The following is a 20,460-nucleotide window of genomic DNA, read 5'->3' as shown; positions in this document are numbered from 1 at the left end:
TTTGGTAAATAAAACAGACATCGTCGTACGATTTCTTTCGGCATTTACTTAAAAAATTAACGCATACTCTTGGCCCCACCGTTTTGTGTTTATTGATCATTAGGGTCATTATATTATTGGCCTACCACTGGTAGGTGTAATTATATTTTCGGACAGGCAGGCAGGCCAACTGTCATTTCACACAGGAGGAGAGTTTATCAACCCGTATTCGTATTATGAGTATTTTTGTATACATAGCAGCTTTATCAACAGCAGCAGCAGCAGCAGCAGCTAGAATCAGCGGGAACAGGTCCGCAAATGAATGCCTTGAGCTCCCAAAGAAGATAAATGTAGAAAATGTGGAAACACACACCAAACAAATCTATTTCTTAATACTTAATACTCTGCATGTTGGCATTTTCAATGCCACTTCTCTAAGCGCCTGTTTGCTTATGTAGCGGCATGATAAAGCATCGGCAAATACTTTTGAGATGATATCATAGGGCGGTGCGGCGGTGGGCATTTACAACAACCTAATGCCCATGCTGTTGTTCGCTGCTCTAAATTAGAGAATTTATTCGACAGCAAGTTGTGGTGACCTGTTTTCCCTTAAATTGAAAACGAAAGTGCGCCGGGCAGTCGCAGCCCTAATTACCATTGCCGAGCAGGAAAATGAAATGCACTCGACACACGCGGCACGACAATTGATAAGGGTCGGGAAAGCAACGAAAAACCCGCCGGCTTGAGCTAAATACTTTCCGTCGTCGAGTTAAATATAAACAAGTGACATTTTGCCAGCCATCCAAAATAATTGGTGGTACTTGGTACTTTCGGTGTTTGTTTTATTCGGAAAAAATGAAGTAGAAGGAGTAAAACATTAGGAGTACTTATCCAATTTAAATTTTAAATTAAAACGACTTTAAAAGTGCTTTTCAAGAAAATAATATTTAACTCGAATTCAAGAAATTAATATAAAGACAAAGTGATTCATCGAATGAATATATACTTAGTAGAACTGAGAGAAGAAATAAAATACATAAAATAAAATAAATAATTAAAATTGTAAATTAAAGCTGATTTTAAAGAGCTTAAAAAAAATAAAATCAATGAGAAGTTTTCTATTGAATTCATGAAGAGAAAAAGAAGAAATAAAATACGTAAAACATTTATAAAATTTAAATTTTGAATTAAAACTGCTTTTAAGGAGCTTTAAAACAAAAGAAAGTAGGTGAGAATTTTGAATTCAAATTATTATTTAGTTCACGAAATCAAAGATGTGGAATTGGTTGAACTTTTAAAGCAAAATGAGATCTTATGAATCATCAATGGTATAAATGGCAGTTAAAGCTTAAGAATTTAAGTCTTGGTAAAGACTAAAACATCACGTATTTGGTAGTAGTATTTATAGCATTTTCACTCATTTCGGTTGAGAAGAAGTAACTTGTTTTGGCAATCAGCATATGCTTTCGAAGAAATACATATCTCTCTGTTAATTGAGTCTTTATGACCATCTAGACCTTGTGCTTCATTAGCTAACTCGCTCTCCATATCTTTCTTAATATTCACCTTCACACAGGTATGCCAAGACAACCTGACGAGCCAGAATGATAGAATCTTAGAGCTGCGTGACATTGTGGCCAAGATCGCCGCCGATGTGGGCCTGGATGCCTCGTCCCTGATGCAGGGCGAACTGGATGCACTGGGTCAGCGGCTGGCCGAATGCAAGGATGCCATCACCACGCTGGCCAACGTGGCCGAAACGCAGGACAAGGAGCGTCGCGAACTGGACAAGGAGGTGACACTGGCCAAGGCTTACTTCAACAATGTGCAGCAGGTGAGTGAGCGGTGGGGGAAAATTAATAAAATTATGGAGCCACCATTAAAGTGGGCCATGTGGTGATGGCCAACTCCTAACCAGCTATCGATTTGGATATTTGCATGTGTTAGTTTGTGTATGGCGTGTGGGAATTCCCACACTAACTAAACACGGCTAGCCGGCAAGTGTTATTGCTGTTGTGGCTGTTCTCGTTGTTGTTAATCCAATACGAAGGACATGCTATTTTAAGTGGGTTAAAAGTTGAGAAACTTTTTGTGCACCCTGCCTGGCTGGCAACCCAAATCCACAGTGCTCCTCCACATCATTATTGATTGATAAGAGGCGTGAATCTGCTTTTTGGCAGCAGAATAAAGGGGTGTCAGGTTGTCCAGCGAATAGTTTATAAAATCGTAATTGACACTTGCTTTGATGGAAGGATGCTGAATATTTAATGACAGTATGCATATATATTATTAATCCTTTGTTTTTGGTAGTGCAGTTGGTAGACCAACTTCCGTTGTTTTCCTTTGTTTTTGGGTTTGGCGGTTATTCAATTTTATTTTGTAGTTAATGGGGTAAAAGTTTTTGTAATGAAAAAATAAAAAACAAAAAATACTTTAAATTACTTGCCTTGCTGACCGGAAGCTAAATATTTTATTTTCTTGATAAATAAACTAAATGTTGATAAGCGCTTGCTTGGTTTTTTTCAGTAATTTCTACTGTGAATAAGTTTCGAAATATTTTGCTTTTACAATCAAGCCACCATAAAATTAACGGAAGCTTAGTTACGATCAGAAAACTCTACGTTATATACATTTTAAAATAGGTATTGACAATAATAAACTTTATTGATAAGATCCATAAGACAGCCTTTGATTGGGAAACAAATTGCCTTGCCAAATTGGGCATTTGTTGGTAGTATTTTCCAGCCACTTTGCACCACAGTGGGGGCTCATTTGCATGGCACATGCCAACCAGTTTGGTGTACCGCCCTCCCATTTCCTCCACTCCCACACCCACTTCCACTTCCACTTCCAACCCAACTCCTCCACCCATCGACGCTTCAGACAATTGAAGTTGGCATGAGGTCATTGCCAGTTGGCGGAAAGAGTTGCAATGTGCCACACACAGATTGCCATTGTTGTGGAAGCCATGCACTCTGGACAGACGATTAATGGTAAACGGAGACATCTGGGCAGCCATATTAGGGTCAGGCCTATTAGCCATGCAAGAAGCTTATTAAAAACTTGACCATTTTTGATGTAAAAGTATTACAATTTGTATATTTATTTATCTGCTTGTAGGACATTTCCCGCGAAGCACCACAAAATCCAAAAGAAAGCGAGGAGCAACTGGCCGCTTTGCGTGCCCATCTCCAGACATTGGCCAGAACGGAGGAGCAACTGCGTCAGCTGAAGGAGCGTCATCAGAGGAGTAACGAGGCGACACCATCACTGCCCGGAGCCGTCGATGATGATGGCGTCCTGGAGGTTCTGGCCCTGTGGCAGAAGATATTCCAGGACACCTTCCAGGAGTACCATCGCCTGTCCACGCGACTCGCCCGCAGTCAAAACAGTTCGGAAGCCCTGCGCCTGTGGAGACAGTACCTCCAGCACGTTCAGTCCTTCCTCTCCTGCGCCATACCCGAGGACTACAGCAGTCTGCGGGAGCAGCAGCAGCTGTGTGCCATCCACCAGAACCTGCTCATCTCGCAGCAGAGTGTGCTGTCCGAGACGCCACTGGAATCGGAGCTATCGGAGCAGTACAAGGCTCTGACCAATTTGCACAATGAAACCCTGTCGCGGATCATGCAGCGCAATGGTGAACTGGAGCGGCGAGTGAGTGGCTGGAATGCCTATCGCCAGCAGCTGGCGGCTCTTTTGGACTGGCTGCGTCAACGCGAGGCGGAGCGCAATGCGCTGCAACTGCGCTACATTCACCTGAAGCGAGTGCCGCATCTGAAGAACCGCCTGGACGCCATGATCCAGCAACTGGACCAGGGCGAACAGCAGAGCAAGGCGTTGCAGGAGCAGCAGCAAGAGCTGGCCCGGCACTGTGACGACGCTTTGGCCACCGCCATGCGCATGGAACAGGCCAGCATTGGCCAGAGGATCAGTAATCTGCGGGCAGCCCTTAAGACCTGGCAGGGATTCCTGCAGCGGGTGACCCAGCTGTCGGAGACCTACGAACAGCGAGTGCACCAGTTGGAGCGGGAATTTGGCTCAGCCCAAAATATGCTGGATGCCAATCCCAGTGAATCGCTGCCCACACAACCGGCTGCCATTGAACAACTACTGGGAGCCCTGCGGGCGCAGCGGGTCCAACTGGGTGCCCAAGTTCCGGCCCTGGAGAGTTTGACGGTCACGCAAGAGGAGCTCAAGGAGTGCATCAGTCCGCACGACATGAAGACCATTCGCCAACGGAACTGGCTGCTCTGGCAGCAGCATGCCGATCTGGACTATCAGCTGGCCAACTTGATCAACTCCATTGAGGAGCGACTTTCCCTGCTGTCCAACTATCAAATTAGATACGATCGCATATCCCAGTGGCTGCAGCGTTTGGAGCAGCGTGTGGACAAGGATGCGGATGTCACGGCGATGACGAATCCCGAACAGGCAGCCAAGCAGCTGGAGCAGCAAGTAAACTCTGAGCTGCAACTGAGGGACAAGGAAAGGGAGTGGCTACTCTCGACCAGCCGGGAACTGCTCACCCTGTATTCGGAGCCAGAAGTGCGGGCCCAGGTGCAACAGCAAAGTGATGCACTCATCGATCGCTGGCAGCGACTCAAGTATTTGGCCAAGCAAAAGGCCACCAAGATTGGGGAGCTCAAAATGACGCTACTCCGTTTGGAGGAGCGCATTGCCCTGATTCGCGCCTGGCTTTTCGAAGTGGAGTCCCAGCTGGACAAGCCACTGAACTTTGAGAGCTACACCCCGAATGTGATCGAGGCCAAGCTGAAGGAGCATGAGCAGATACAGCGCTCCATCGAACACCACAGCAGCAATGTGGGTGAGGTCTTGAATCTCGTGGAGATGCTACTCAACGATGCCGACAGCTGGCGCACCCAGGTGAACACATCTGGTCTGGCTGCCTCCGCTCAAAATCTAGAGCAGCGCTGGAAGAATGTGTGCAGTCAGTCGGCGGAGCGTAAGGCCCGCATCCTGACCATTTGGAACCTACTGCAGCAGCTCATCAAACTCACTGCGGAGCATAAGAACTGGTTGGGCAAGCAGGAGAGCCAAATAGCTGGCTACGAGCGGGATCAGAAGTCGCACAGCAAGCACAAGCTGGAGGAGCGACAGAAGGAGCTGAGGGCCAAGCTGGAGGAGCTGGAAAGCCAGTCGGTGAACCTGCGCCAATTGGAGCAGATCTATGCCAAACTGACCATGAGTGCCGGCGTCGAGCCGGAGAACATCCAGAAGCTAACCCTGCCCACCAAGGTGATGGTGAGCATGTGGCGCCAGTTGACGCCACGCTGTCATGCCCTCTTGGATGCCATCGACAAGGATGCCAAGCTGATGCGCGAATTCAACAATGCCCAGCTGGAGGCCACCAACTCCCTGAATGCCATACAAAAAGCCCTGGAACAACTGCCAAGTGCCGAGGATCAGCAGAGCTCGAAGGCAGAGCCAAAGGCAGTGCTGCAACGACTGGAGAGCCTGGAGAAGAAGCTGCACGATGCCCAGCAGCATGTCCAGCAGGCGGATAACCTGGCCCAGGAGGCCAAGTCGAGAACCAAGCAGCAGCCACAACTGCAACAGTTGCTGGAACTGGTCACTGCCTATACCACCCTTTGGCAAACAGTGCAAACCCGCATTGTTACCCTCAAAACCAGTTGGGTGACCAGAGCAGCGCAGGCTGCCCTTCCAATCGTGAACGAAGCCGCCAATGCCGCCGTGCAGGTGAATACCCTTTCGCAAAGGAAACTCCGCCAGGCCCAGCAGATGCAGCGGGAAACCTCCATCACGGCCAAGGATGCCTACATCATGGAGCTGCAGACGGCCATCTCGGAGTGCCAGAACAATCTGGACGAGCTGCAGCGCACGGTGGTGGACAAAACACGCAAGCCGGGTCCCCAGAAGATAGCCAAGCTGCTGGGCAATGCCCAGTCCTCCGCCGAGCTGGTCAAGCATCTCAGCCAGCTGCTGCTCACCGAGTGCCAGGCGGACAACCAGTCTGCCCAGGTGGACACCGTGGCAGAGCTCACGTTGCGCTTCGATACCCTGCAGTCGCAGTGGAAGGCGCGACAGCAGCACGATCAAAATGCAAGGTAGCTATGCCCCTTTGAACATTTATTTACATCTTTGTTGGTATATATATGAAAGTCTTGCGAAACCCAGGGATTCTTTAGCTTATAATTGCATATTAGGGCTTTTTGTCGGTCTGCTTAACAACTTTAATGTACACTTGGATACTTAAAGGGATCTCCAGATTATAAAATGAGTTCAGTAAATATTTCCTAGCTAAATTTTAATATAACATTGTGGAGCCAAAGTGGCATATTTAAGAATTTTCTTTCCCATTTGTGTCTCAAATGCTCCTATATCAACTAATAAGAGACGGACGGCATCCTGTATAGTGAATCATATTATAACAGATGACTTGTGTTCGTAAACACTTCAATGAATTTTAATTTTAAATATTAAATAGCAGTACATCTCAATTGGAATATGTAAGAAATTTTAACTAAATGTCTTTAAATTGCTTATATAATTTATATAGATTAGTTGTCCTAATATTTTGGAGCCAAAGTGGCATATTTAAGAATTTCCTTTTCCATTTGTGTCTCAAATGCTCCTATATCAACTAATTAGAGACGGACGGCATCCTGTATAGTGTATTATATTATAACAGATGACTTGTGTTCGTAAACATTTTATTAAATATTAGTTTTGCAGAATTAAGCATAAAGTTTCCTGGCTTGGCAAGCTCTTAAAAGTATTCGGTTCGCCGAATGGAACTCCCCTTTTGGTGTTTGGGATAGTTTTTGACTAACAAATTGTTTTATTGCTTTCCATCTCGCTGTTGCCTACTTCTGTCTCTCTGTCAAAACACGCACACGCATAATCACACCCCAAAAAAAAAAAAAAAAACAAACTTACCCATGCTTAACTCGAACCTGCGCATTCATGATGACACACACACCAGGTGCCACCTACCTGCATCCTACAAGTACAACTGCATACAGTAAGTGTATCTACCTGTCGGTGGGCTGTGCTCCCGATCTCCTGCTGTTGAACTGCCCATCTGCCCATCCGATCCTCTGTTTTGTGTGGCTCTCCACTTGACAAAAGCTGGCAGCGGATCACAAATGGCCGCCAGACTCCAGGGTGGAGTACAGCAAGAGATCGGGAACTATATGCCCAAATGCCTAAGCTGAATTAAACAACTTTGGCGAGGCAAGCTAAAGCTAACAAACTGCATTATAAACCAAATTCATTACTTAGAGAATAAGCCAACTTAAAGAACATATATCAATGTTGATTTTGCAAAGAGTTATTTTGAAATGAATTTTTATCAATTAAAAGACTTTTGAAATGGCAAGCTGAATCTAACAAATTTTATTCTAAATAAACGAAGTGTGTATTGATAAAAACTACAGCTACATGCATATATCAATACCGATTTTGGATTGGTTACATTAATAGTTGCATTTTATTTCTTTATTATATCAATGAAATAACTTTGTCAAGGCAAGCTGAAGCTAACAAGTCAATATCTACCATCTGCATTAAATTGAAATTCATTAAAATCTAAATAAGCATATTCTTTATTGCTTATAACTACAAAAACAAATCAATACCGACTTTGTTATGTGTTATTTTGGATTGGTAACATTAATAGTTGTATTTAATTTCTTATCTGTATCAATTATTAATTTGTTATTTTCTAAAATGTTTATTTTAGCGAGGTCGGCCGGCTAACGTGTCCGCTCTGCACACAGCGAAACTGGCAGCAGATCGACAACGATCTGTGGCGCCTGGAGCAGTGGCTGCAGTTCGCCGAGAGCACCCAGAAGGCCCAATCAACGCCGCCCTCGAATATCGAGCTGCTCGAGGATGTGACGCAGGATCATCGCGAGTTCCTCCTGGATCTGGAGAGTCACAAGTCCATTATCTCATCGCTGAATGTGGTCGGTGATCACTTGGCCACGCACACTTTGGACACGGAAAAGGCAAGGCAATTGCGATCCCGCCTGGAAGCCGATAATGAGCGCTGGAACAATGTTTGCATCAATGCCACCAAATGGCAGGGTCTGCTGCAAACAGCGCTCATGGGCAACAGCGAATTCCATCAGACCATCGATGAGTTGGTGGACTGGCTGCAGCGCACCGAGCAGAACATCAAGGCCTCCGAGCCCGTCGATCTCACCGAGGAGCGTTCCGTGCTGGACGCCAAGTTCAAGAAGTTCAAGGATCTGCGAGCCGAACTGGAGCGATGCGAACCGCGGGTGGTGAGCCTGCAGGATGCAGCCGATCAGCTGCTGCGTTCGGTTGAGGGCTCCGAGGAGCAATCCCAGCACACCTACGAGAGGTAAGGTGTCCAGTGGGCCAGTTCCGAGGGCGGAACGAAACAATTCGTGGGTGCCGCTTAAGCTTAGGGCAGAAAAAAAGAGGGTTTTTCTATAAAGGGAAGAAGAGCCTTCAAGTTAGTTGGGCGGAAAGTAATTACAATTCTGTATTTTATGTAGTTCTGTATTTTCTGTATTTTATGTAGTTTTAGTCGGTATATTTACGGATATTGCTTTTGTAACAAATATTAGTAGTATACAACATAGTTTATTTAAAACCTGTAGGCAATTTGTTTTCCTATTTTGATATTTAGTAAAATTTCTACCCCTTGTAGTAATAAATTTCTACCATTTACCTATGTGCTGTTCTCCCCCATAAAAATGATTAAATTATATTTCGGCCTTTATTGCTTGCCTATTTAACATTCGAAATATCCCCCACATTGTCCACTTTCCACCAAAATACTTTCGGAAACTTTCCAATTAAAATTTATATCCCATACTCCTACAAAATTATACTAAAACTATTAAGCCCTTTGGAATTTTCAAGAACTAAAATCTTTATAAACCATGGTTGGTTTTTACCTAGTAGAACGTATTTCAACTATAAACCTCAATCGTATCGATCGATCATTTGTTTTTGCCTCTACACATATTTTTTGTGTTGCTGTTTATGTTGCGTATATATTATATTATTTTGTGTTGTATTTTTTGGTACTCAAAATTCTTTCGTCCGCCCATTCTAACCCTTCATCAAAACCTACACCGCCAAGGGCCTATGCAAATGTTTTAAATGTTCCAGAACCCTTTCCAGATTGACCGATCTCCGGCTGCGTCTCCAATCCCTGCGCCGTCTATCCGGCATCTACATTGTCAAATTGGGAGCCGTCCTCGGCTACGAGGGCGACAATCTTGGCGTGCCACTGCACATGTTGTCGAGTGAGGTAAGTGTCCACAGTGACCACATTTAGTAATTTAATAGCGTGGTTCCTGTTCTCGAAAGAAAAACATGAATTGTCCTAAAAAAAAAAATATTTAATTTTATTTGTTGATTTGTGAGCGCACCAGAAGTAAGTGACAACCAATTGGCAATCGAACGAGAAAATGTGGAAAATCTTGAAAACCCTTATGATTTGTATTATTTATAATTTATAATTTATTTATTTTTCTATCTTTTTCTTTATGGCAAATATAGCTTTTGGATAATACTACATTATCAACCTCTTCTATGCAGGCCGCCGCACCCAACACAGAAAATGCAAAGTAAATATCTATAGAAGTTGATTTTAAGTTTGTGTTACACATGCATTGTAGTTTTATATGAAGTTTTTAGTTAAAGCAACTTGTGCACTTTATGGTTGTAAATGAAAAGAGCACATAGTTATGACCCCTTAGTAGTTGCATGATTTTTATAGTGATTTATATACCCTTGCAGAGTGTTTATAATTTAAAGGTAAAAAATAGCAATGCATTTTGAATGCTATAAAGTATATATTCAGTATCTATTTATTATTATCTAATTATATTCAGTCCGTTTTAAACCTACCTGGATGAAACTTTCCCAAAACACTTCTATTGCAGGAAGTGTATAGGGTGCAATAGAAGCAGTCAAAAAAAGAACGTTTTAAGAACGTATAACATCGTTGTTTTTTATTTATGCGAATCGAGTTTTGATATTAATTATTTTAAAATTGGACAAATTTATCTTACAAATCTGTCATAAGACACTTTAAAAAAATTTCTTCGGTTAATCGACATAGCTTTATTGTTACTAAACATAATCATAAACAGAAATATCAAAATATAGCCGTTATATAGACTATTTTATTTATATTGTAAAATCTGCAAGAGTGTATAAACTTTGGCTTGCCGAAGCTTGCTTCCTTTCTTGTTTTTACTATTTCACATTGACTAATTGGTATTATTTTCGAATCCATAGCAACAGCGATGGCGATGCTGTCGATGGCGATGTCATCAATACCACGGTTCTGGCGCGCGGTGCTCGATTCCTAGGCCGCGTTGCACGTGCCTCCCTGCCCATTCAGGCGCTCATGCTGCTGCTTTTAGGTGTGGCCACTCTGGTGCCCCACGGTGAGGACTACACCTGTATGTTCTCCAACACCTTTGCGCGCAGCCTGGAGCCGATGTTGTCGTATCCCCACGGACCGCCGCCCACGTAGAGCGGTTGAGTTGCCATTGGATTAGTGCAATGAAACAACGAACAAAAACAAACAACAAAGAACAAGACCCCCTAACTCTATAGTACTATAATGAACAACAATTTAACCCAAAAAAAAAAAACACAAAAACCGCAGTATAAAGATGCCTTTCGTAAGCTAAATTCATGTAAAAATATTCAAAAAAAAAAAAGATAATTTTCTGTAATGAAAATGTAAGAGTTGTACATTTGTGTAGTTTATCACATTTTGTAATTGTATGTAATTTTATAGTAATTGGATAGCTAGAGGCATTAATAAACCAACCAATTTGTATATAACCTACTGAACAGAACAGAACAGACACGACAAAGGCCGAACATGAAACACAAATGAAAGAAATGAAGAAAAAAAGAAAAGAATGAACTAACTATTCAAACTAACGACAAGTAACGAAAAAGCAAAAAATCTTTTGTAAAACGATATATACATTATACATATATATTTGCACAGCAAACAATTTATATAAACATATATACCCACATATATATGGAACCCAAGAAATCTATAGAGAATCCCAACATTTTGTATATAAAAATGAATAAGCTAAAACGAAATCAAAATACGCACACGAAAATTTTACTCAGCGCACGTTTTTCCGGTTAGAGAGCAGATCTATGGCAGCAGGGAATTGTGATCAGGATCTGGCGAATTTCGTGGAACATTTTTGCAGGACCTCCTGAGCACAAGTCCTTGCTGCCATCGATGGGCTAGTAAACCAATCGCAAGACAAATCATGACCCACATAGACCAATCGCCTGGACAACTAAATGGCAACCAATGTCCCTCGTTTACTGCGCGTCTTTCTCCCAAACTCAAGGCGATGCAGTTTGCTAGAGGCATAGGTTTTCATTAGGACTCCGGACATTAAAGTTCCCTTGCCAAAGGATAAATCTACCCGAGGCCAAGTTCTCTCCCACGGCCAAGGGTTAGAATAGAAAAGCTTCAGTGCACCAGCCACAAGGACACTGTGCTTATTTCCAATCCTAAATCTACAACCTGGCAATATGGGGACTAGACATTTCAAAGCATTCCTGATACTCATTTCCAAATTACCCATAGACATTGATTGACAACATACTAGTCTACTCTCTAAAAAAAAAAAAAAAAAAATGGAAAACGTGCGCGCCACGAGCATTGAACAAAACGAAGCAAGTGTCCTATGCCGGTGCTAAACCAACCAACAAATTTTCTATATAAAGGAAAACTGTAAAATGCGTATACAAAAATGAAATGAAAAATCAAATTCATAGAAAAAAAACATAAAAAGAATAAATCTTTGAAAAAAAAATTGAAAAAATGCAATTTGCATAACAGACAAGTGGCGCAAGTCCATCCAGTAAAAAGTAACCTATTTTGTTGTTAATATTTTTTGATAAACCTAATTCTATTTGCCTTATACTTATCCAACTTGTTTATTACAACTATTGTTTATAATTTTAAAGCTTGAGCAATTATTGAGAAAATACATACATTTATTTATTAGACCTATGCGATTTATTATGTATTTAATTAAGTTTGATTTAAATGTTAAATTTGTGTACTTTGCTGCTTCTATCTGGTTATAAAACAATGAGCCGTTATCAAGTTAATATAATTTATGTAGCATTTTAAGATTTCCTTTCTTGTGAACAACTGTACCTTTATATGCATTATGATTATTAAACAAAAATTTAAATATAAATTTGAAGTCTTTGTTTTTTTTTGGAGAAAGGCTCTGTAGCGCACTTTTCAGCGCTGATAAACTGTGCAATAAAAAGCGTAGATACAAGATTTACAAAGTAATCTATGGTGTTAGTCAATAAAAAGACACTTCATTTGAAATGAAAAAGTTGCGTTCGAACCGCAGTTGTATGACGAAGTTCGAACATGGTTTGATAGTAAATAGTTTAGGACGCAACATGTTTGATGGTGGGCTTGAGTTTTTAAGTTTTCGCCGGTTGACCTTTAAAAACTTCTTTACGCATTTTTAATATATTTTATTTAAGATTATGTAGACTCAAGCGCGGCATATTCGTATCTAACAACAGTAACATACAACAGTTGATATCAATTTATTTCAATGTATGGGTTAATGCATTTCAATTGCCGCAGTTTAATTGAGCGCCGCCAGTTATTCAAGTTTAGTCTGGCCTGGCAATCGGTTGTGGTTTTGCAATGAGTCCGATTTGCTGTGCACTGTGTTTCATAGCAGGGTTTTTAGCCCTGGTCTACGTATTCCTCACCTGGAACTTCGACTACTGGAGGAAGCGAGGCATCCAGACGGCCACTTCATGGCCATTTGTGGGCAGTTTTCCCAGCATTTTCACCCGCAAACGTAACATTGCTTACGACATCGATGATATCTATCAGTATGTGTGGCACAAAGTAAACTAATTGCGTTTTATTTAAAACATTCATTCATTTGTTATTAAGTCTCTGTAAACCAGTTGTAAATTATATTATATTTGTAGGGAGTACAAAGAGACGGACAAAATAGTGGGTGTGTTCACCACTCGACGTCCCCAGCTGCTGGTTACGTGTCCGGAATATATACACAAGATTTATGCCACCGACTTCCGTAGTTTCCATGACAATGAGCGGGGCAATTTTGTAAGTAGAAGCATGTTATTTATTTATTTAATATCTTCATCTCAATAGGTGGACAAAAGGGTGGACAAAATTCTGGGCAACAATCCGTTTGTCCTCAAGGGCGATGAATGGAAAGAGAGAAGGACGGAGATCACGCCAGGACTGTCGCCTAATCGAGTGAGATTTGTATTATAATTTGTATAATAAATAATTACTGAAAAAACTATACCATACCAAAGGTCAAGGCTGTTTATCCCGTCTCGCAAAGTGTGTGCAAAAAGTTTGTGGACTACTTAAGGCACCAGGGGAGAATGGCCACCTCCACCTCCCAGGGATTGGATGCAATGGAACTGTCCCTTTGCTACACCACCGAAGTGGTTTCCGACTGCGTCCTGGGCATCTCCGCACAGAGTTTCACGGACACCCCCACACCCCTGGTGGGAATGATCAAACGCGTGTTCAACTCGTCCTTCGGATTCATCTTCTACAGCATGGTGGCCAACATATGGCCACCCATTCAAAAGTTCTACAGCGTGGCCCTGTTCACCAAGGAAGCGGAGGACTTCTTCTTTGACATCATGAGGCGATCCATTAATTTGAGGCGCGAAAAGTCGGGCCAACAACGCGACGACTTCCTCAACTACATGCTGCAGTTGCAGGAGAAAAAGGGATTGGACACGGCAGAGCTCACCTCCCACACGATGACCTTCCTCACCGACGGATTTGAGACCACGGCACTGGTCCTATCCCACACTCTGCTCTTGCTGGGACGACATCCCGAGGAGCAGCAAAAGGTGCGGCAAGAAATTGGCCACGGGGAACTGAGTTTCGAGCAGCTGACAGAGCTGCCCTACCTAGAAGCCTGCATTCATGGTAGTAGAATCATGTTTAAATGCAAGTTAATCACATACTTAGATAGCAATTTATTCTTCAGAAACACTGCGTTTGTTTTCTCCGCAAGTTGCATCCCGAAAACTGGTAACCGAACCCTACGAATTCGTGAACAAGGATGGTGTAACTTTGAAATTGAAACCAGGCGACGTGGTCATCATACCCGTGAAAGCTCTGCACCATGATCCGCAGTATTATGAGAGTCCGGAATCCTTTAGGCCAGAGCGCTTCCTTGAGGTCAACGGAGGTGTGAAGAAATATCGGGATCAGGGGGTCTTTCTCCCCTTTGGCGATGGACCGCGCATCTGTCCAGGTGGGAAATCCAGTAAAACCAAAGTAGGATTCTAATTAAAGAATCTATATATCTTTTTACAGGCATACGATTTGCACTTACTCAACTCAAGGCAGCACTGGTGGAAATCGTTAGGAATTTCGACATCAGAGTTAATCCCAAGACCCGCTCAGATGATCGACTAGATGATACCTTCTTTATGGCCACCCTAAAAGGCGGCATTTTTCTGGATTTCAAAGAGCGATAATAAAAGGGCTGATGGAGCAGAAAGTGATTGTAAAATGCTCAAGTTTTGTTACAATTTGAATTGCTGATAAGTTAATGAGCGAATAATAAATAAAATCAAAAGCAAATGACGCTGTGCCATAAAGTTGCACGTGCCTAGGGGGCATATATTTAAATAGATTATTTATAAAAACAACCAGTATTATCAACAAAATTATTTGTATAACTGATAATCTGATTTGTTAATTTTTTACTTTACCTTTTGTGGAAACATTTGTTAAATTAATTTCGGCGCGGCCTAGAAATTTTAGTCTTATCACAAAGTGGTGCCAAGTGCTTTTTATGGCGATCATTAGATGTGCTGGTGTAGGAAATTTGTTGTTCACTGGGTTCATCCCTCCACTTGACTAATTCAATTGAAATGACCCGCGAGTGAGGTTACGCAATTGAGCTTCAGTTTATTTACATCTGCGTTCAAAAATACTTCTCTATAATCAACCTTGAATATGACTTAAATTTTAATTTTTTGAAATTTACTTAATAAATAAATACAAAAAAAATACTTTTTGTGTTTTAATTTGTTTTTATGACAAACAAATTTTTATTGTCTCAACCGAACTGTACTTCAATAAAAATGCGGCTTGATTCAAGCGATACACTTAAGTGATAACAAGTGAGCCACTTCGCTCATACCTTCGCAATATTACATTGCTATCAACTTTAATTTCACCACTGTGGCCTAAAGTTAGGCAAGTTTTAAACTTGATCGCGATAGAAAAATCATTTCTTATCACAGTAATATATGTACGTTCAACATTAGTTACTGGTGGTGTAGGCAATTTAATCAATTTGTTTGCCCGGGGAATCCGTCCACTTGACTAACCCATCAAGTTCAATAAAAACGACCGAGGTTGTCCAATTGAGCTTCAGTTGATTTCCATCCGCGTTCGCGAGCGGTTGTGCCATGTGTCCGATTTCTACAGCTCTGTTCGTAGTCGCGGCCCTTCTGGCCTTGATCTACATATTCCTCGTGTGGAACTTTAATTACTGGAAGAAGCGAGGCATTCCGTCGGCCAAAACTTGGCCTTTTGTGGGCAGTTTTCCCAGTGTTTTTACCCAGAAACGAAATGTGGTCTACGACATCGATGAGATCTACGAGTATGGTTGATAATACTAATAGCTAATTGGCTTTTTACTGATAACTTTTTGACAGGCAGTACAAGAACACTGATAGCGTTGTGGGAGTATTCCAAACTAGACTACCTCAACTACTGATCACCAGTCCAGAATATGCGCACAAGATTTTTGTGAGTGACTTCCGCAGTTTCCACGACAACGAGATGGCCAGGTTTGTAAGTATCAGTGTAATAATAATAATATAAGTGAAAATATCATTAGAATACTTAATTTCCTCAATAGACCGACAAAAAGGTAGACAAGATCTTTGCCAACAATCCGTTTGTATTGACGGGTGAGGCCTGGAAGGAAAGACGTGCTGAAGTAACACCCGGACTTTCAGCAAATCGGGTGGGTTTATTTAATTATTTATTTATACTATCATTATACATCTAGAAAAATTCCTTAGTTATAGGAATAATAGACATAACATGGCTTTAGCCTAAGGTAATTCTTAGGCTAATTTTTCATAAATATATATGATAGGCTTTTCTATAAGGCCATGTTTAGTCCATTATTCCTTAAATCAATCATTTTTTTCTGAGTGTAGCTTACCCCAAACTGAGAATTTAAGTGCCTGCTATCACATTTTAATTATTGCCCTCGAGGGGGGCCTTGAGCTACATATAAATTAAAGTACTCTAATCTCTTATCGCTTGTGCCTGCCCCAAAAGGTTAAAGCTGCCTACCCAGTATCGCAGAGTGTTTGTAAAAAGTTTGTGGACTATATCAAGAGGCAGCTTTTGATGGCTTCGTCCGATGGACTGAATGCCAAGGATCTGTGCTTGTGCTACACCACCGAAGTGGTCTCCGATTGTGTGCTGGGCATCTCCGCACAGAGTTTCACCGACAATCCCACACCGCTGGTGGGAATGATCAAGCGCGTCTTTGAGCAGTCCTTTGGCTTCATTTTCTACATGGTTGTGGCCAATCTCTGGCCGCCAATCAGAAAAATCTACAGCGTTGGCCTGTTCGCCAAGGATGTGGAGGAGTTCTTCTACGACATCATGCGGAAGTGCATCGAAATGAGGCGGGATAATCCGGTTCAACAGCGCGATGACTTCCTCAACTACATGCTGCAGTTGCAAGACAAAAAAGGACTGGACACGCTGGAGCTGACCTCGCATACTATGACCTTTTTAACCGATGGGTTCGAGACCACTTCGCAAGTTCTGTCCCACGCCCTGCTCTTGCTGGGTCGCAATCCGGAAATGCAGAATAAGTTGAGGAAGGAAATCGGCACTGAAGAGCTGACCTTCGAGCAGTTGAGTGAGCTGCCCTATTTGGAGGCCTGCATTCACGGTGAGTAGTCTTCCCAATCCCAAACTATCTTTACCTTAAGTAAATACACTCTTAATTGCAGAAACTCTGCGACTTTTCTCACCCATGCTGGCTGCCCGCAAGTTGGTAACGGAGACCTACGAATTCGTGAACAAGAACGGAGTGAGTGTGAAAGTGCATCCCGGAGATGTGGTCATCATTCCGGCCAACGCCCTGCACTACGATCCTCAGTACTACGAAGATCCGCAGTCTTTCAAGCCTGAACGGTTTTTGGAGATCAATGGGGGAGCCAAGAAGTACAGAGATCAGGGCGTCTACTATGGCTTTGGCGATGGACCTCGCATTTGTCCAGGTGGGCTAACTAACTAACCAAAACAAACAAGAAAATAAAGCACTCTATTAAACATTCTTTGTTTGCAGGCATGCGGTTTGCACTCACCCAACTTAAAGCGGCGATGGTGGAAATCATTCGAAACTTTGACGTCAAGGTTAATCCCAAAACACGCAAGGATAATCGCTTCGACGATACCTTTTTTATGGCCGCCTTGAAGGGTGGCATTTGGCTGGACTTTGTGGAGCGCAAATAGTTACTCAAAATTAAGCTTTTTTGCTACCCGTTTGCTTTTTAAAATATAGAAGTTGTTAATCAAATTACACTGCTCTGACAATTTTATTTTTGTTAACACTTTTTATACTTTAATTTTGTAACTAGATGAGGGGACACTTTCAGTCCCGACTTAGTGCCAGTTGCACCAGCGGCAAGACTTTAATGGAAGACAGATCCGCCAGAATGGCTTCGATGCTGTCCAGTGAGGCCACCTGCATAATGCTTTCCTTTCTGAAGCTCAGGATAATGATGGCGAACAGGGGCAGGATCTCCAGACTGTCGAAGCCAAGGATCTGGGGGCGGTCATTAGTTTAATACCTTTTCAAGACAGAGTTTGGAAAGGTGTTACTTACCAGATCCCAAAGTACCAAGAGTTGGTCGGGAGGCAAGTGTCCAGAAAAGGCACGCATCAGCCATTTGAAGACGACTCTCAGTCTACAATAAATAGATTCAGTACATAGCGGTCTAGATAGCTTCCCTATCCCTACTCACGGCTGTATCTGTAGCTCCCGGAAATGAGACCACAATTGTGGCTCATAAGTCTGGAGCAGCTTCTCGAAGAGCAAACACAGGCTGACAATCCCCTGCGGATGTGTGTTGATCGTGGTCAGGCGATGGCAGTACCGGATGTAGAAGGCCCGGAAAGTGTAGTACAGATTCACCGGCGAATCGTACAGATAGCAGAAGGGCGCTGCAAACATGCAAATTCCGTGAAAAGGAACCACTCCCGATGGCGGACCCTCGTAACTATAAAATATATAAAAAAAAATTAAACAAAATTATAGGCAATAAGGTCTTAATACATGGAATATTAAGTAATACTTGTGGTGCTAGATAAATACCAATATGATCTACTCTTTTGTGGACAGGGCGTAATTTATTGCTAAGCACTTGGTCAAATTATTGTTTTTAGTGTATACTCACGTCTTGCCTTTGACTGGAAAGGCCTCGTATTCCACACAGCCACCGATGTCCGTGTCCCGGGAGAAGCAGAGCAGCACCTGGTAGAGCACGTCCTCGAACACAAAGTACTGATCGTCGTTGGAGGCCGTCAATTGGATGTCCTTGAAGACCAGTTTGTCCACGATGTGGTCCGTGGTCCACACGGCATTGCGCAGCTTCTGCCAGTAATCAATGTCCTATTGGGGGGATATACTACTGGTTTATTGATTCCTCCATCAAGACAGTTCCATTCATTACATAGTCATGCAGCTTGCTGTCTAAAACGGAGGCCCAAAGGGCTCCCCTATAAGGAGCTGGGGTGCAGCCCTTCTTGAGGAACTGCTGGCACATGGGTGCATGCCTGCCCTCCAGAATCCTCTGACATTGCACCGTGAGATCGGGCACTCCCAGATAGCCATCATTTCGTAGCAGATCCGCATAATGGGCACGCAGCTCAAACAGATTCTTTACAGGCAGGGCAATGTGAGAGAATTCCCACTGGGGAATTTGGCTGTTACAGAAAAGTTTTAATATTTTCTGTAAAATTCCTAAAATCTTCAACTGCTTACTCTGTATTTTCGGTGGTTTTGGCGGGTCCTTTCAGCGAGAGTAGCACCTCCAGCAGGTCCTTTGGTGCATAAACAGGCCTATAGTTGGCCAGATCTAGACTAAAAAAGTTAGTAAATTATAATATTTAAAAGTCAAAAAGTACCCACCCATATTGTAGTTGCTCAGTTCATTCCACTTAGCCATAAAGTCCTCGCGATCGGCACTGATCCTTGGTTGTCCATGCAGGGGAACCTTCAGCTCTGTGCACATGGCATTCAAACTCTTTCTAACCCTTCGATCCCAAAGAACCCCGGCCCTTTTCAGATAGCCAAGTGGATCACTAACGGTGGGTTTCTATAGGGAAATATATGAATCCAAAAATTTGAGATTTTTAATTAAAATTTTAATTCTTAAATAACACTTGAATTTTTATTTAAATTCACATTTTATTGTTTAATCTCTTTAAAAAATATAGAACTTTTGAAGGTAATAATCATTTTTCAAATTAAGTTTGTGAATTTTAAATAAAATTTGAATTTTTAAATAAAGTCTGACAAAGGTAGGCGAATTTTCGTAAGATTTAATATTAAGAACCCTTATTATAAACCCTTTTCTGACTGGTTAACTCAAGCTAAAGAATTGTACCCACCGCTGACTGTTTGCTGGTGAGACTTTTGTCATCGGGTCTGGCCAGTCGACTCCGGACCAGGTTGTACACGATGTTCCGGATCTCCGTTTCCAGGCCGGCGCTCCTGATGGCTTCCTCGAGGGTGTTGCGCATATCGTGGGTGTCCACGCTGGGACTGCAGACCAGCTTCTGCAGTTCCTTGTAGATGGGCTCGTAGCTCTTTGTGTTCTTAATGGCCGCGATGACCTTCGCGGTCATGTGATGGATGCTGGCATCCTGCAGCTCCTCCATCCTGCGATCCTTTTAGCCAACCGTTATGTGTAGCTCTCCGCGTCTAACTAATAACTAACTATTTACACCGTTCTGATTAGCCCCAAAGTTGGCAGGCGCATTTCGTTTGACTTTTATTGATCAAACTCCGTCGCCTGCTTTGATTTGCAGTCCATTCCTTTCGATTCGAGTCGAGTTGAGTCGCATCCTCGGCTGTCGTCGCTTCTTGGCGACGGAATGCAAACACTTGTTTGGCTGCAAGTTTTCAACGAACTACGCCCCTCGCAACCAAACACAAAATTCCATTATGTTTCGTTTCAAATGAAAACGGCTAATGCTAAGGCAAAAGCAAAGGCAAAGGCGCGTGAAATTGCTTTCCATATATTTTTCTGAGTATATATGTATAGTGAGTGGCGGCAACTTTTTCTTGGCATCTGTCATCGTGCCCGACGAGTTGTTGACATGACTGGCGACGGTGCTCATTCTGTTGATTGCAAAGGTGGGCC

General features: G+C 42.6%; 3 protein-coding genes across 25 annotated transcripts in view; 2 read left to right on the top strand and 1 right to left on the bottom strand.

Annotated features, from left to right (window-relative positions):
• The window catches only part of LOC108147814 (nesprin-1), a 109,782-nt gene extending 97,576 nt beyond the window's left edge, over positions 1–12,206 (top strand). For 17 of the 23 annotated variants that reach the window (XM_041710528.1, XM_017274563.2, XM_017274569.2 and 14 more), the window contains 7 exons: positions 1,556–1,813; positions 3,100–6,065; positions 6,944–6,982; positions 7,703–8,329; positions 9,109–9,250; positions 9,502–9,569; positions 10,246–12,206. In XM_041710528.1, the coding sequence (XP_041566462.1) occupies positions 1,556–1,813; positions 3,100–6,065; positions 6,944–6,982; positions 7,703–8,329; positions 9,109–9,250; positions 9,502–9,569; positions 10,246–10,486 (4,341 nt within the window). In that variant the 3' untranslated portion in view covers positions 10,487–12,206. The remainder of the gene's footprint in view (positions 1–1,555; positions 1,814–3,099; positions 6,066–6,943; positions 6,983–7,702; positions 8,330–9,108; positions 9,251–9,501; positions 9,570–10,245) is intronic. The other 6 variants (XM_017274566.2, XM_041710535.1, XM_017274562.2 and 3 more) reach the window with 3 other exon arrangements.
• A 442-nt stretch (positions 12,207–12,648) lies between these two features.
• On the top strand, positions 12,649–17,612 carry LOC108148033. The gene is made up of 12 exons (XM_017274873.2): positions 12,649–12,873; positions 12,976–13,114; positions 13,163–13,270; positions 13,333–13,966; positions 14,028–14,297; positions 14,360–14,521; positions 15,440–15,659; positions 15,715–15,853; positions 15,921–16,028; positions 16,352–16,979; positions 17,041–17,310; positions 17,379–17,612. The coding sequence occupies exons 1-12, from the start codon at positions 12,680–12,682 to the stop codon at positions 17,543–17,545; spliced, it is 3,039 nt and encodes a 1,012-aa protein (XP_017130362.2). The 5' UTR covers positions 12,649–12,679; the 3' UTR covers positions 17,546–17,612.
• LOC108148032 (TBC1 domain family member 19) lies at positions 17,610–20,234 on the bottom strand. The gene is made up of 8 exons (XM_017274871.2): positions 19,706–20,234; positions 19,224–19,410; positions 19,077–19,170; positions 18,766–19,018; positions 18,490–18,704; positions 18,058–18,312; positions 17,919–18,000; positions 17,610–17,858 (listed from the first exon to the last, which is right to left on the bottom strand). The coding sequence occupies exons 1-8, from the start codon at positions 19,973–19,975 to the stop codon at positions 17,685–17,687; spliced, it is 1,530 nt and encodes a 509-aa protein (XP_017130360.1). The 5' UTR covers positions 19,976–20,234; the 3' UTR covers positions 17,610–17,684.
• Between the last annotated feature and the right edge of the window lie 226 nt (positions 20,235–20,460).

The sequence above is a fragment of the Drosophila elegans genome, unplaced genomic scaffold (assembly GCF_018152505.1).
Source record: "Drosophila elegans isolate 14027-0461.03 unplaced genomic scaffold, ASM1815250v1 contig_814, whole genome shotgun sequence".
Taxonomy (NCBI): domain Eukaryota; kingdom Metazoa; phylum Arthropoda; class Insecta; order Diptera; family Drosophilidae; genus Drosophila; species Drosophila elegans.
Note: the sequence above shows the minus strand (reverse complement) of the source record. Positions and strands in the feature narration are given on the sequence as shown.